This window comes from Pteropus medius, unplaced genomic scaffold (genome assembly GCF_902729225.1).
Source record: "Pteropus medius unplaced genomic scaffold, Ma_sr-lr_union100, whole genome shotgun sequence".
Taxonomy (NCBI): domain Eukaryota; kingdom Metazoa; phylum Chordata; class Mammalia; order Chiroptera; family Pteropodidae; genus Pteropus; species Pteropus medius.
This window is the reverse complement of record NW_024354875.1, coordinates 22,724,984-22,741,736: the sequence shown is the minus strand read 5'-3', so window position 1 is coordinate 22,741,736 and position 16,753 is coordinate 22,724,984. Positions and strand designations below refer to the sequence as shown.

At 30.5% G+C, this 16,753-nt stretch overlaps 1 protein-coding gene across 1 annotated transcript in view; it reads left to right on the top strand.

The window, feature by feature from the left end:
• Window positions 1-16,753, top strand: part of BAZ2B (bromodomain adjacent to zinc finger domain 2B) — a 292,925-nt gene that overhangs the window by 224,111 nt on the left and 52,061 nt on the right. Inside the window, exons 18-22 of the mRNA XM_039855749.1 lie at window positions 3,544-3,609; window positions 5,239-5,304; window positions 6,722-6,766; window positions 7,012-7,038; window positions 8,266-8,331. Of these exons, the coding sequence (XP_039711683.1) occupies window positions 3,544-3,609; window positions 5,239-5,304; window positions 6,722-6,766; window positions 7,012-7,038; window positions 8,266-8,331 (270 nt within the window). The remainder of the gene's footprint in view (window positions 1-3,543; window positions 3,610-5,238; window positions 5,305-6,721; window positions 6,767-7,011; window positions 7,039-8,265; window positions 8,332-16,753) is intronic.

Sequence of the window (16,753 nt, the reverse complement as noted above, 5' to 3'; positions counted from 1 at the left end):
AACATAGGTGTTACTTGGGGGATCTATTTGTATGTGTAACATTTACATTATTTTTATTTTGATTTCCGAAACAGCTGTTTCACATTAATGTTATGTATACTATTTAGAAAGTTTTCATTTTTTCATTCGTTAAAATTCACCTAATTTTTAAACCAAGCCTTCTACTTCCAAGTTTTTAAAGAAATGATTACTAAACATAAATTTGTGTAAGCGCTTTTAATACCCCTATGGACTTTGAATATAAGTTGACATCTTGAACAACTATCAAACTTTTAAAAGCTTGTTGTTCTAAAACATGTAAAATACTGGTAAAAAATGAAATTTATGTTATATAGGATAAGATTTGCCCCCATTGCTTCTGAATGCTTTCCGTTAAAAATTCAATTAAAAGTTACCATTGCAAAAAAATGAAGAAAGCATTATTTCAGCCTAGTGTTTTAATGTATATTTATAATATAATAGTTTTCAAAATTAAGTATCAGTAGATGAAGTGATGTTTAAATTCTTATAGGTAAAGCATTACATGATAAGATGTCAACTTTATTTAAGATGGGAATATGTGAACTACTCTACCTCCACATATTCACATGACATTAAAGCAGAAAGGAAATTGGAGAAAGTACTATTCTTTAAAAAATTTTAAACAGTATGTAATTATTTCTGAGTAGGAAGTGAAGTCAATTGTGTTATTATATAAGTAGCTATTAAATAAATGGCTCTGGCTGGATTTTATGTGGTATCTCTATAAGGTTCCTTCCAACATTGACTAAAGCAGTATAATTAGAGTTGATAAAGAGTTGAGATTCATAATTTAGATAGTCCGGAATATGGGCTCTACTAGTTAAGGATTTTGTGACCTTAGATGAATTACTTGACTTCTAAGTATATTTCCTCCATTGTAAAAGAGAATAACTGTATTATCTGAAGATTAAATGAAACGATAAATGTAAAGTGCCTACCACAGTGACTGGCACAAAGCAAACACTCATTTTTTTAAAGGATAGATGTAAAACACCAAACTGTATGGTATACTTTTACAGTTATTTAGTCAATTGTAAACTTGAATTTCTTCCTTAGTTTGTTAATTGTCACTGCTAAAGACACTATGGAGTTGTCTTATAAATATGTATCCTAATGAATGCCTCTATTAAAATATAAATATTTTACTGCATATTACATATATATGTGAAAATAAGTGCATATCTCATTTTAAAGTGAACTACTAGTGTTTCTGTTATACTTTTGTTGTAGCTTCTCCTATTTCCTAATGGCTAGACACTCATCAGATTTCCTCAGCACTTTAAATTTAGCTTTGTTATCATGAAGTCTTGAAATCCTACAACCTATGCATACATAGTCTTTGCAGCTCATTGAAAAAGCACTGGGGTCTCAAGGTTCCAGAAACTTTAATACAAATGAGAAGATCTTAGATATTCACCAAGATATTTATCTGAGACTAGTTTCAAAATACCAACTGACTTATTCCTTACTGCCAACAAAATCAAGTATAGCATAAATCTACTCACATAGTCAGTTACATATTGCCTATTTTAAAGTCAGCGTTAGATGTAGAATAAAATAAGAGCGTTAGATGTAGAATAAAATAAGATGTAGAATAAAATAAGATGTTCCTCATCTTCTGGGTTATTTTTTTCACCTGGTAGGCCAAAAATATCACCAGACAGTCCTCAGGGCAAATTTCTGAAAGCTGGCGGCAGCAGTATTATGAAGCAGAAGGAGCAAAGGCATTGGACGTGGCTCTGTACTTGTTTGACTTTAGGAGAAATATTTACTCTTTAGGAACTTCAATTTTCTCTTGGTTAAAAAGATAATTCCAACTTCTATGTTGTTGGGGTTTTTTGTTTTTTGTTTTTTTGATCAATTAGAAATTTTATGTGAAGTATCAGTTCAGTGGTTGGGTACTCACTAATTATAATAATTTATAAATAATATTTCTCCATGCTAATGTTAATGGCAGCACCACCAAATATACGGACATGTTCATAAATCACTTGGACAGTTAAGGTAAAGCTCTAGACTGAGTGTACTCAGCCTGAGTACACTCTATATCTATGTTGCATAAGAGAACAATGAATGACTATTGCAAACATGAGGACATACCACCTTATAACCTAATGATTGACAAAAGCAGACAAATTAAATCAAGAGTATGCTCTACTTAGGTCCCAAGTTCTAATCTATATAAATACTTTAACTACGGATCAAGTACAGCCTTCTCTAAGACTTGAAAATGAAACAAAAGATACACTCGGGTTTTTAATTTTGGCAAGCTGTAATTAATATTCAAAACCAATGTAGGATCACCAATAGCAAATTCATAGATGAGATCAGTCCTCTAAAATAAGAACAGTAATGCCAGAAGTCTCATTATCCTGTGTTAGACCCCTATAGGGAATTAATAACATTAGTATACAAAAGAGAAATGTTTAAAAATGTATTAAACTATAACGTCAAAGGGTAAACTAGCATCTGGTAATTGCAGCAGGTATTATATATACAGCAGTATAAAACGTGTTGGCTCTGGAAATCCTGGGACAAATGCAATTGCAAGTAGGAAAATTTGTGTGTCTTTTTAAAAACTATGTATGTATTCTTACTACTGCCTCTTTGTGATTTCAGAGGGGTTTATGAACATGAAATTGTTAACAATGTGCTTACAGCATATGAGATAATTTTTTAAAATAAAAATATAAAGTTCTTAGGAAAATTTCAGTGACCTCTGAATTCCAAAACAATAACTAATATATTAAATTTAAACAATGTGACTACCAATTATAACATATGACTCAGTCCCTAGAATGTCATTGTAATTAATCCGTTTTTAAATAATGTTACAGATTATTTCTGAATTTTGTTTATTGTAGTAGTTAAAAGCAGTGTCATCATGTTATTCACCATGTGAAATAAGAAATTACACTGTGGAAATAATTGTTAATAATAATCTATTACAATTGTGTAGCACAATATCCTTTTTTAAAGCATTTTAATTTAGTCATGACATACTGAGAAAGGGCAAACACCTCTCTGTTTTTTATAAGAGTAGTTATTTGCTCGAGATTGTGCAATTAATGATAACTCAGGATTAGATTTAGGTTTTCTGATTCTTGATACACTATTTTTTCCTACTGTTCTGTCCTTTATTTCAAAGTAAGTATTTGTAATTGCAAATATTTATAAAGACCCACAGGTTAAATAAGTTGAATCTACTTAGTTTACCTGGTTTCTATGCAGTTATTTAGCATTTGTATTTTACAAATTGTTTTGAGAAATTTTATAAAATTTTCAATTTGACATGAACATATGTACAATGTTAAACTAAATGATTAAATTTTATACCCACCATGGTAACCTTTGGTAATTCTGTACTTATATATTAAATTATTTGATTCCAGTTAAATATCTAATATATCCCTCTTCCCCACAACCAGCTTATATTGGAATTCAAAATCCTAGCAACAGTTAAAGTTTAACCTAGATATTTGCTTAATTTATTATCTTAAATTATCATAATTTTCCCTACAGGAAAAAATTAAGAGAATACAACAAATCAGAATGGAAAAAGAACTTCGAGCTCAGCAAATTCTAGAGGTAGAATTCTTAAATTCGTTATAAAGTAATATAGTCATATGGTTAAGTCTGCAAAAATAAAAATTTTACCAACAAGTGCTCTGATTCGTGCAACTTAATATGTCCATCAGAAATTCTCTCTAAACATAATGCATAGAAGAAGACCTTATCTGAACCTTATTTAGCAAGCTCATCTACCCCTCACACTGAATACCCAGGAAATAAGACAAAAGAGAGAATAGAAAAAAGGAAAACCTCTAAGCAGCCGATATGGTTGTCATAAAGATCATGTACTAAAACTTGTGTTTTTTACTTTTGGAAAAGTTGTTAGTACTTATAGTCATATATTTATTTTTAATCTAGAAATAAAAAGTTAGAAAATAAATATTAAATTTAAAAACAAGTTTAACCAGCTCAGTTTTTCTGGTTTCTAATATATCCCTCTTCTCCGCAAGCTAAGGATATATCAGCAAAAGTAATAGCCAAACAACAGCAAGGGAAAATATAGAACAACTCCAGCCAGCATATATTGGAATTCAAAAACCTAGTAACAGACTGTAATCTTTTAGCTTAATAGCAAGCAATTTTCAACACCCTAATAGTTGAAAAGTATTATTCTAACAATCTGTGCAGTATAACTACTGATGTTCAGAATAATTGCCCCAAGTCATCAAGAAAAAGCCAAATTTTGTTTAATGTACTGTGTCTAAGCAGACATATGTCTTAAAATTATTTCCATTCAAAATAGGGAAAATAAACTTTTAATGTTTAAAATTATTATAACCTCTCACCTATTCAGGAAGGTATTGCTGTATAGAACGATTTATTCCCTGAGGGTTCTAGATAGCTGAGGTTTTCTGTGTTACATGTTATTTCCTCCTAGAAATAAGTACATATTTCCTTTCCCATTTCAAATTAGTTTAATCCCTCCAATAGAAAATGTTCCTCTCTTAAGGTAAATTGAGAATAACTGCTAGATAGTTTTGAAACTTCTAGATAATTAATAACAAGATTATGAAGCTCACATTTGATAGCATGATCTTAATATTCAACATGTGCTTCATGTGTAAGTTTCCATTCTATTTAAAAAAAAAAAACAAACCTTGAATTTAACCACAATATACAGCTAGAGAAAATCATGTTTAATATTTCATTTAAATGTTACTGGGTAATGACTTTCTTTATCTCAAATTTTAAGTATTAAAAAAGAAATTTCAAATGAAGTGGGCATGTGCAAGTTTTTAAATGTAAGTTTTATTTATCAGTTAAAATCTGTTTTTTAAATTTTTTACTGTTACCATGTTTACTTTTAAAAAATCAAAAAATAAGTGACACAGAATCTTTCTTTTCTGATTGTTTTAAAATAAAATTACAAACAATTATTTCATACTTTTAACAGTATGAAGAAGACAAGCTGACATACTCTTTGGAATTTAAGAATTTTTTGTATATCTTAATGTTAATTTATACATTAGAAACAAAATTAATATGTAAAATATGTTAACTGGGGGAAAATCTGTTATTGTCTACATATATGTTACATATCGTTTTGTACTGTGTGAGGCATGTAGCTTCATTTTTAAGTCTTAGATTATTTTGAAGTTGTAGTGGTGCTGTTGCATGACTTTGAGACCTGTTTTGCATGCACAGGCTAAAAAGAAAAAGAAGGAAGAAGCGGCAAATGCCAAATTATTGGAGGCCGAGAAACGAATAAAGGTTAGTTTAGATGAAAATCAGAGTTTCTGTTTTTCAAAAATGAAAACTATATGATGTTATACCAGCATCAATTATATGAAAAAATAGCTCTCCTCAAAATGACTATCTAAAAAAATGTTTAGTGCAGATACAACATGTGTGTAATGTGTGCTTTTAGTGTGTGTGTAGTGTATGTATACATACATATTTTATTTCATTATACAGGTTTTATGTGATACTTTGAGCTCTTTAAATACCAGACAGCAAATAGGAAATGCAAACTATTGCATAATACCTGTATATAGTTTTGCTGGATAAGAATGATCTCTCCAAAGAAAGCTATTTGTGTCATTTATGTTTGTTTCAAACTGTGTCCAAAATCTGATTCTCCCCTTAGATTATAACTTTCTCTTTGTTAATGTCCAGGAACTATTTTAACTATTAAAAAGTGAAAAGGCTGCAGAAAGGAGATCATAAATTTTATCAATTGTTATTTAATATTCATAAAGTTAGCCATTGTTAATTATTGTAAGTTTACATGTTATCTGAGGGTGTTTTGGTTTTGATTTTCTGGCATGAAACATAAAGAGAGTGGACACCTGCACCACACATGCACACACACACACTCCACTCCTTACCTTCCAGTGTTTTTGATGATTAATTGCTGAAACAAGGCAGCCGAGTGACCTTATGGTTCTGGAAACAGCCACCACAGTACACCTTACGAAGCCAGGAAACTGTTACCTTTGCTACATAGACTCTCTTACTTTGTTCTTTAGATTTCTAGCTCTTTTCATGGCTGCGCTTAATATTAATTTTATCCATCTTACCTTTATAAAAATATTTAAATTGGTTACATTCATAGAATTGTTTGTATGGTACCTTGTATCATAGGTGAGCTTGAAAGTCTCAAACTAATCCTATTGTCTCTTGTCACTCTCATTCATATACAGTATATAGAAATGGTTTAGATGCTGTTTATTATAGAGTGTATTTGGGAGTTTATATTCAGAGTGGAGAGAGTCCTAATCAGCTAGATTTAAAGATTGCACCATAATATATTAAAGTAATAAAATAAATATAATAAATAAATAAATTAAATTAAATATAGTTGTATCTAATATACTCTGACCATATAGCTAGTCAGCTCAGTAAATGTGCCATTGAAGTGTGCTATTAGGTCATTGAATTTTTAATTTAAAGTTTAAATAGCTACTGAATAAATAAAGATCACTGCTACCATCATACAGTTTTTAATGTATCAGGTAGAACCATATAAAATTGCCATTTTACAGGTAAAAAATGATCGAATATTTGCAATTGCATATGGCACAATCTAATGGAAGACTATAGAATCTCAGAAAGGGAATTTTTAATACCCGTGGCATGTTCTGTATCTTCCCTAAAAGTCATATATTAAAAGTGTCTTATTTTCAAGGAAAAAGAAATGAGAAGACAACAAGCTGTTCTTCTGAAGCATCAGGTCTGTATACATATAGTTATATAATTATTGAAATGTACATTTTATAATTTTTCTTAGATCTATTTTGGGGAAATCTTCTAAATATTTTCTTTAAAATTTCCAATATAATTCCTGCTTAAGTTTTTCCTTCACCTTACAATTTGTTGCCTTGCTTTGGTATTGGTGTCTTTTGGAGGGGGGTTAAAAATTGGTTTCATGACTCTGTGATTTCTGTTTCATAATGTTGTGCCAACTCTTTCTACCAGGAGTTGGAGAGGCATAGACTAGATATGGTATGGGTATGTTTATTTTTGTACATCTAACACCGCATTGTGATTTGGTTGTGATATGGTTGTCATAGCAATGCATAAAGTGTAGCACTGGCTGCTGTCATATTACATACTGCTGCATGGCTTTACAGCACAGTGCATTGCATACATCTGCTTGTCTGTCTATAAAGAAATGTGATACATCTCCAAGATTTTTAATTGAATTGTGCAAGCCTTTTATAAGGCTCCTGTCTAAAAATTTACATTACTGATGTCACAATGAGAGTTAGATCACTACATAATTCAAAACGATTATAACCCATATTCTCCTATCATTCTAGACACAAAACTGCCATTGAATACAATGGGAATTTTGAGTTAGGTTGATGAGAGAATATGAAACATATTCTGGTTTTATAGACAAATTTTAGAAATATCCCTCTGGAGGGACCACATGTATTTAAACAAAAAGAATTGATTAAATATTATAACTGTGATTTTTTTTTTAATCTTAAGAGAAAATGAGATTATCAAAGTAAGCTAGTGCTTACCTTATTTCCATACTGTGCCTCTTAGATTCCACTTACTAGCCCCTGGTGCAGCTTTTGTAGCTTTAAATAGCGCATCAAGTGGCAGACATCAGTAAATAGGAATATCCCATTTCATTGATGTTGGTATATGAACCACGACTAGTCTAAATTGCTATTAAAGCTTTAAAAAACTTTCTACTTTTTCGGTGGCTTATTGGAGTTACAAAATGATAGTATACTTGAAATAAAATGATAAAGTCAGTGATTATAAATCAATTTCTGCCTGATCTAAAAATTTAAAAACAACACAACCTTTAGTTTAATTGACTGTAGTACATATTTGTGGTTTTTCTAATAGCAGATGTAAGGTAACTGACCTGTTCCAGCCAACCATTATGCTTTTTGTTCTGCCAGCTTTTGAAGGAGCATCACAACTGACCATAAGTAAATCTTGTATGCTTCTGTTTACACTGTCTCCATGTTCATTGCTTTACCTTTTTGCTTTTGATTGTTCTTGTATTTGCTTTCTAAACCTGAACTAAAACATGCACAGACTGGCCATTCTTGTCTTATATTTAGTATTTACCGTGACTTGTCTATAAATGCTAAACATGCTCTATTGAGTTTTTTTTTGTTTGTTTTGTTGTTTTTCCATTTGAAAATCAAACTATGAAAACTAACAGTGGTTGAGTTATTTTCCTAATTTTATCTGGCCTAATAGGAACGAGAGAGAAGGCGACAACATATGATGCTCATGAAAGCTATGGAAGCTCGTAAGAAAGCAGAAGTAAGTGTATATTTCTAGAAAAATATTACCTTGTTATAAATTAACATTTTTTCCTAAAGCATTGGCTCTTCTAAATATAAATTTTTCAGAGTATGGATTTGTCATGATTTATTGGCTCTCATAAGCAAACCACAAGTTAACAATAGTAACTGTTAGAACATAAAAGAATGAAGGAAGGATTTCAATGTATGTGTTAATTTTTTTGGCTGAGATTTTAGTTATCTTTTTTAAATGTACAGAACGGTATTCATTTAGATAAAAGTAGCTATTACTGTAAACAGAGTTTTATAAAATTAATATTACAGCATGCCTAGACAAATCCTATATGTGTCCTAATTCAAATACTAGTTAGCCCAACCATGGACTTCTGCCCTCCAAATTACCTTTTGCATTGTGTGAAATTAGGCCTAAGCACTTTCCTTAAAATAAACTTTTAACAGATAATTCAGAATAAAAAAGTTATTGAAATAAGTCAAAATGAGCTTATTTGGAATTTAATAGAAATCAGTTAAAGGTTAAAATAATCAGTTAAAGGTAAAAGGAATACACTCTGCATTTAAATAGTTGAACAGAGTTGTGGCCATTATAACTAGAGAGCTTTGGAGTTTGAGTGACTCAGATTCCCATGCTGACCCTGAACCAACTTGCTTTACCTCTTCAGGCTATTCCTTCTTTAAAACTGAGATGATGATACCTGCCTCTTTGGATTATAGATTATCAAGTGAGAATAAACATTTAATCAGTGAGAATTAATGAAAATGACAGTTTGGTCTAGAAGTTGAGAGGCCTATATTTCGGTATTTTAGCCTCAACTCTCGCTCACGCTATTATTATAGATTTCTGATATGTAGAAACAATGTGCGTATTGTTTAGGAACTTGGACATTTTGACCAAGTTCCTTAGATTCGAATTCTGGTTTCAGTACTTTCCAGCTGTATAATCTCAGGTGAGTTATTTAACCTCTCTGTGATTCAATTTTTCATCTATAAAATGGAGATGATACTAATTCCTATCTCACAGAGTTTGTACTCGTGATTGAATAGGTATGAATGTATGTATAGTGTTTTTGGAACGATACTGGCACCACGTAGTGCTTATAATTGCTTATTACTCCGTGTTTGCTGTGTAGAGTGGGCCTAGCAAGATGCATAGCCAGAGATGGGGACTACTAACATAGATTACCTCTAAAGTCTTTTTTAGCAATCACTTCATGTGACTTTCCTAAAGTTTATGTAAGTTTTGCCCTAATATTTTTCCTGCTGTCTTTTTCCTCCTCACTTGTCGATTGTCCAGGCCCATTGTCACTCTCTACACCTAACATAATAATGGAATCTATGCACGATTTCATTAATCTCTGAAAAACGACAGGAAGGGAAAGAGGGAAGTAACAAATTCCAGGAATTGGCGTGGTTGCTCCCTCTGTTCCCTTTTGATAGTATGGTGGTGGGAAGCTTAGGGAAGGAGATTAATTAAAACTCTAAAAGCTCAGCCTAATTTCCTCCAATCTGGAGAGATGGAAACGGAGGGAGCAACTAAACAAGCAACTCATGAAAAAATCTGGAAAGTCCTTCAAGAGGCAAGTTCTTCCCTGCTGAATCTGTTTCTTACCAAAAGGAGTAAAAAGATTCAGGGGTTCTCATTCTGATTTTTTTCTGATGGAGGAGAAACCTAAAGAAAGGCATAATAATGAAAATAACCCAGAGCATTATCTCTAGACATACTAGGATTTAGTAGAAGGGGAGACCCAAGAGAATAGTAAGAATAAGATTATCTAAAGGAGTGAATCCCCAGGTTAAAAGGTACCCACAAGACCCAAAAGACATGATCCCTTCCACTGACTTCTCATGTTTGGGCTTGTAGCCTGGGAGGAGAGTAGGAAAAGCTGCTGAGGAGAAGTGGATCAGAGCCAGGTTGAGTCGAAGGTAGCAGCCACAGGATAAATGAAGGTATTAAAATTAAATCTTCTAAAAATCCTTCAAAGCCTAAGAATACCTTTCATAGGAAAAGAATATACCCTTGACTAGACAGAGTAAATCAGGTACAGAGTTTACATTTGTAAAGAGATACGGAGAAACCAGGTAGAGCTCTCTCTCCTAGCTACCTTTGTCCTCAGAAAAAAGGAACATGAATAGTATACAGAATACTTACCCTTCAATCTAAAGTACTTAGGATTATAAAAACAAGTATCAGATAAAATGAGAAGGAACTAAAGAAAAATTAACCCATCTATATTTGAGCAATTTAAGTTCTTAATAGGGCTGCCATATCAAACATAAGTAATAAGAAAAAAAAGTCAAGGCAACCATGCCAAAATATGAAACCAAAAAAAAAAAAAAGTAAATATGTGCATGTATTCATAAAGAAATAACTTAAAGCATAATAACTTAAAGAACCTGGCTTTCTATTTTTATTTTTGTTTTCTTCAGCAGTCCTATCTAGTCTCCATGGAACAACCAGATTGATCTTTTCAGATTACATTTTAACACTATCCAGTGGCTTCTCATTGCAATTATAATGAAGTCCAAATTCCTCACCATGACAGTACAGTCCCATATGCCCTGACTTCTGTCTACTTCTCCAACTTTACCTCATACAATTTGTCCCTTATGTAATATATTCCAATCATTTTAATCTTTTTATTATTCCTAAATAAAAGGTCTCTGTGGTTCTTATTTGTTGTCTAGTCATTGATCAAATGTTAACTTGTCAAAGAGGCCTTCCCAGAACAACTAATTTTGCCTTTTCTTATGCCCCACCTCTGGAACTTGATTTCATCATCTCGTTTACTTTATACCCATTTATGGTCTGTCTCCTCACACAATGTAAGATCTGTGAGGACAGAAATCTTGTCTGTCTTGTCTACCATTGTATTGCCAGTTCTTTGGTTAGAGCCAAATATGTAGTAGGTACTCAGAAAATTGTAGTCGAATGAATGAGTTAAAATGAAAGTGGCTGTTAAAAGTGCTAAGAAAAGAAATTGAGGATAAACAAAATCATTAAAGAATAAGTACATTATTATGTTTTCTGTTTATACTTTTTATAATAAAATCTTAATTTTATTTTAGTCTAGGTGCCTTTTTTTTATTAAACATTCAAAGAACTGTTATGTAAAAATAACAACATAAAAACATGTATCACAGAATCTTTTATCAGAATGTTTGAAGAATCCCCTAAGTAAAACTGTGTTCTTAAAAAGTTATTATTTTCTTGATAACTACAGACCTGTGAACAAGACTAGATAATTTTACAAGTTATTCTGATTTTAAATTGTGTTCCTTTATTGAATGGTACCTATAGATCTGTGATCAACTAAGTATATTTTTAGTTTCTTAAACTACCATTGTGTGCACAGCATTAAATTAGATACTGTGGAAAAATCAAAAAGACCAAGGATGCTTTTCATCAGAGAGAAAACTGTATGGTATAAACAATGAAGCAGTAACTAGGCATATGTTTTTACTGATGATCTAAACTTTCCCCATATCTTTTACATACATTTGCATCTCAGTGAATATTAACAAAATGTTTCTGTATGTACTTGTCCATTTCCTTGTCCATCGTGCATTACTTAACATGCACAAAATGTAACTAGTGTAATACCAATAATGGGCATATCTTGGTTTCATATTCTGCCTCCTATTATTTCCTAATGTCCCTATCTAATTTTTTTCTGTTATTAATTATTAAAAGAACAAACTTCATTGTAAAGTTAAGGCCATATGATACTTAGGCAGGGCCAACTCAAAATTCTGAATTGGCCTAAATGTAACTGTTGATTCTAAACTTTAGTACATTTAGACATTAATTATTAGATTGTGAAAAAAGAAAAATAGAAGGTAAACAAAAATGCAAATGTTATGAGTAATGTTTAAAGAATTATCGGGTGAAAAAATTAATTGCTTTCATCTTGTTAATTAAAGATCTCCTATAACATCTTGGAAATTATTCCAAGAAACTCCCCATATCTGTCAAAGCAAGAAGGTAGCACAAATACCACTTTTATATTTCTGTGTGTACACTACATTGATGTTACTTTTTGATTTAATGTTAACTCAATATATTTTTTACTAAGAATAATCCAAAATTTTATTGGTTATCTTAGATATTTTATTTCTGTAGTTTTTCTTTTATATAAATCTACAATTAGTGAGAATATTTAGATATGTGTAAATTACTTTACTCATTATTATATTAATTATATGTTAATTAGTATATCATCATACTTCATAAATATTTTCATAAAATGTAAGAAAGAATAGTCTTTAGTCTCATGAGTAAAAAAGGCTTTAGTCTCCAAGTATAATTCAAGTAACAGGATCTACTTTCATTATTACTAATCACTGGAAATATGTTGGTTTTAGCAGCGTGACAAAGTAGCTCAAAATCTCCTGTTTCATTTATAAAAATTTAAACCTGTACCAGTCACAAATTTATAATCACTTTACTCTTATTAACTAAATAATCAACCATAGTAATCATAACAGAGCCTTTTGTGTGTCTCCCCGAGGATCAATAAACTACAAAAGGTTGTTAAACATGCATCTCTCACAGAATGACTGTACCAGTACCTCAGGGACAAAATCATAAAATACAAGAGTAGTTCAGGTTTTAGAAGTCATCTAATAAACAATTTGAAAGCATAAAAAATATATAACCTTCCCAATGATTCTAGTCCTGAGAATTTTTATAATCCTATATTTACGCTAACCATTACTTAGTGAAAAATAAAAAGTAGAATTGCACATATAGACAGTTTTGTTTAAGCAAATCCATTTTTCAGTTGAAAACACTGTTTATTTATGACATACTTGTATATTGTACTTGTATAATTATTTAAAAACAAATATAAAATATTTTATATTATACAAGAAATATTAAATATATAAGAAAGTAGATTTTGGAGAGAATTTTTATCAATTTAATTTAAATATATTAAAATCTTTAATTATCTGACTCAAGAATTATTAACAGTTTTGATTTTAATTTAGGAAACATTTGTATAACAGTAGCTATTCACAGTATTTAAAGATACTTAATCTAAGGTAATTACAGACTTGTATAATATTTTGGTGGATTTTTTGAAAATGTGATACTGCTGCATTTTCTTTTAAAATATTTTATACCAATAAAATATAATAAATTATAATAATAAAATATAACATTCATTAAAATATAAAATACAGCTTTTTAAATCATAGATTCATAATTTTTTCATTTGTTTAAACTTAATTTTCATAATATTTTTAATGTAAAAATAGATCCCTTTAAAAAAAATTGCCCTGATTGTTCTGCTCATACTCAATATGACTATAAAACAGTATCATTTTTATTCTTTGTATTTGTCTTTTATAAATGGCTTGTGTTATTAATCTTATTTACACTTTTATTCTTCCTGCACTCTGAGGTAAACCTATTTCTCTTAAATTATATTTATGTCTTTGAAATTTTAAGTACATTTGCTGTCAAAAGAAATGTATTCTCCTAATTATGCCCAGAACAAACACCTAAGAGACCCAGTAGAATCATAAAATGCAAAAAACATAGGCGTCTTTGCAATATGATCTCTTGAGGATGGCCTGTTCTGCAATCCGATAAGCTGTAAAACTTTACAATAACAGCTCATTATTCTACCCCATTCATTGTTAGGTTTTTAAACTTCTATAATTCTAAAATAGAATAAATTTATTTCATATATTTGTTATTGTGCTCTAGACTTCTAGAAATACTTTATCCTTTTAGAGTCCCTAAAATAATATATTTATGTGAGTAAAAAACTGATTTGAAAATTTTACTCTAAATTTTTGGCTGTTTAGGATATCCTAAATTTAATGCATTTGCTACCAAAAGGTATTTCAACTCTGAAATGAAATTTAAATGACTTAACTAAGGCATTAGTAATATTTTGATACAGAAAATTCTATTTTAATTAAGATGATAAAAGAGATATTTTATTATAAACAACTTATATTCCAAGAATCTACGTATATGTCAAGAAAATCTGCATCTAGAAAAGTAGTTTGGGAAAGGGAGATGAAGGCCAAAAAAAAATTGGGAGGAGGCATACTAATTTGCTTATAATTATTTATAATCAATCTAAAATATACTTTAGAGCTATATTTTGTAGTCATTTTTAGAAACTCTAAGTTATTGCCCTGAAATTTAACAAATGTTAATGTAAAATATGTTTTGACATTCTTTTCATATTATGTTATGTTTAATAAGACTTATCTCTGGTAGGTCAAAGTCTATTGTGAACTGACCTTGCATAATTAGAAAATTCCATTGTGAAAGCCTAATATTTGACATATAAACAAAATATAATATTATTGAAATTATATGTAGAATCAAGCACGGCAACTTAATTTGTGAAGAAACGGCTTCGGTAAAAGGTAGGTAAATAATACAGCTCTTTCAAGCAATATATGAAGTCTAGAAGAGTGAGTACTACACAAATTTCAACATCTTCAAATGGCCTAAAATAGCACTGGCACTTTAACTTTAGTTTCTGGAAAAATTATCAGATAATAAATCTATTTAACTCTGATATGGAGGAGGTCTGTTTGCAAGCACATATAATCACAATGTATACAATTAAAAAGGTTAAGAAATTAATAATATTGGACTAGATAAATGTTTTAGGTATTTTTAAATTCCTAAATATCATCTGAATATTATTATTAAATGTATTGAACTCCATTTTTGAATACAAGGTTTGTATATAAAATAGAAGACATCAGTTATGTTTGTCCACAGAAGTGAAATATAAAAAGTGGAGAAAAAATTGGCTATTGAAAATCTTTAATGACTAGTACAAATGTTAACCTATCCTTATTTATGTAGAATTTATTATGTAGAATTTATTTGTAGAATTATTTATCAAATTCATAGATGCTTAAATAATTTTCATGCTGAGGCACACAGAATATGTACATTAGAGACATATGATAACTTTAATATCGGAAATAGGAACAATATTTAGACCAGTGGAAGGAAATTTGAACAGATACAGGCTTGAGAGTCAGGAAGAGAGATAAAATCATTAAAAACTTTCTTGAGATGTTTGGCAAATTGTACTGCTGGGAATTAAATAGGTCCATAAAGAGACAGGAGAATAAATTTGTTCCTCTGACCTCTAGAAACTCACACTAAAGCGGGAGAGGTCAACTTTAAACAAATAATTGTCACAGAATACAATAAATGCTATAATAAGTTTTGTAGAAGCTCAACAAAGAAATATCAAAATGCCTGAAGTAGTTGTGGGAAGAAGAACAATGACAACAACAAATAACAGGCTTTATTTCTATAAAAAAGAGCAGGAGCTTGCATTCCAGGCAGAGGGGATGACATACACAAAAGTACAGTGCTATAATTAAACAGGACCTGTGGGGGCAGGAAGGAGGAAGGTGCAAAGAGGGGTTAGTGATTTTTAACCTTGTGTATACACTTATCTTGGCTTGTTGCTTCTGCTTCCTCTTCTCCCTTTCTCTTTCTTCCTTTCTCCCTTCTTCATCATCATCATCCAAGAAATACCTCAAACTGGTTACACTGTCTTCTCAATACAGGAATATCACACAGTGTGACTAGAGCATGGGAAATGCACTGAGAATCATGAGAGATGGGATCAGAACTGTATGGGGCTAGATTGTGACTGTCTTCATATGCTGTTTGAAATATTGATTGATTATTGGGGAAACCCGAGAAGCTCTGGTTCTTTGAGAGTCATCTTGTACCAGAACCACAGGATTTTTATTAGTCCTATTCAGTTCATTAAAATTCATTAATTATAGAGACTCCATGTTTCCTTTGAAGTATCTCTAATAGTAGACAAGAATGGATTCTTGTCCCACAAATTTCTAAGATTTCTTGGAAATCTCCATTTTATCCTAAAAATTGATATCGCTTTTACATTCTATTCCATAATATAGCCATGCTTTTTTAATTGGAAAAAATATTGCATATTTCTAGATAAAAATGATATCCAAGAATATAAGCCATATTTATCTCATGGCATTAAATGCATTCTAACTCCTTGTCTATGTATAATTGAAGTGTGTGTGTACCCCCAGATTGCCAACAATGTTAAGAGAGCACAGTGAAAAAAGCATAAGTATCACATACATGGGTCTTTTCTCTCTTTTTGTAAAGAAATGGTAACCATTTTCAACAGTTTTTTAGTGTAGAGTAGTCTCGATTATTGTATTTATAGTTTCTATTATAAGAATTCTTCATTAGTCCTATATAGTAGAAAAATTTACACGACCTACTTTGAAATCTATAAGAGACATTTAATATGTTTTTAATATGTTTGTATGTTTGGTGATTTTAATTTATTCTGGTAACTAAAAAGTTAAGTCTTCCTTGGAAAAACTCTTAGAGCAACATTTTATGTATTTAAAAATCGAAAATCTAATTCTGGAAAAAA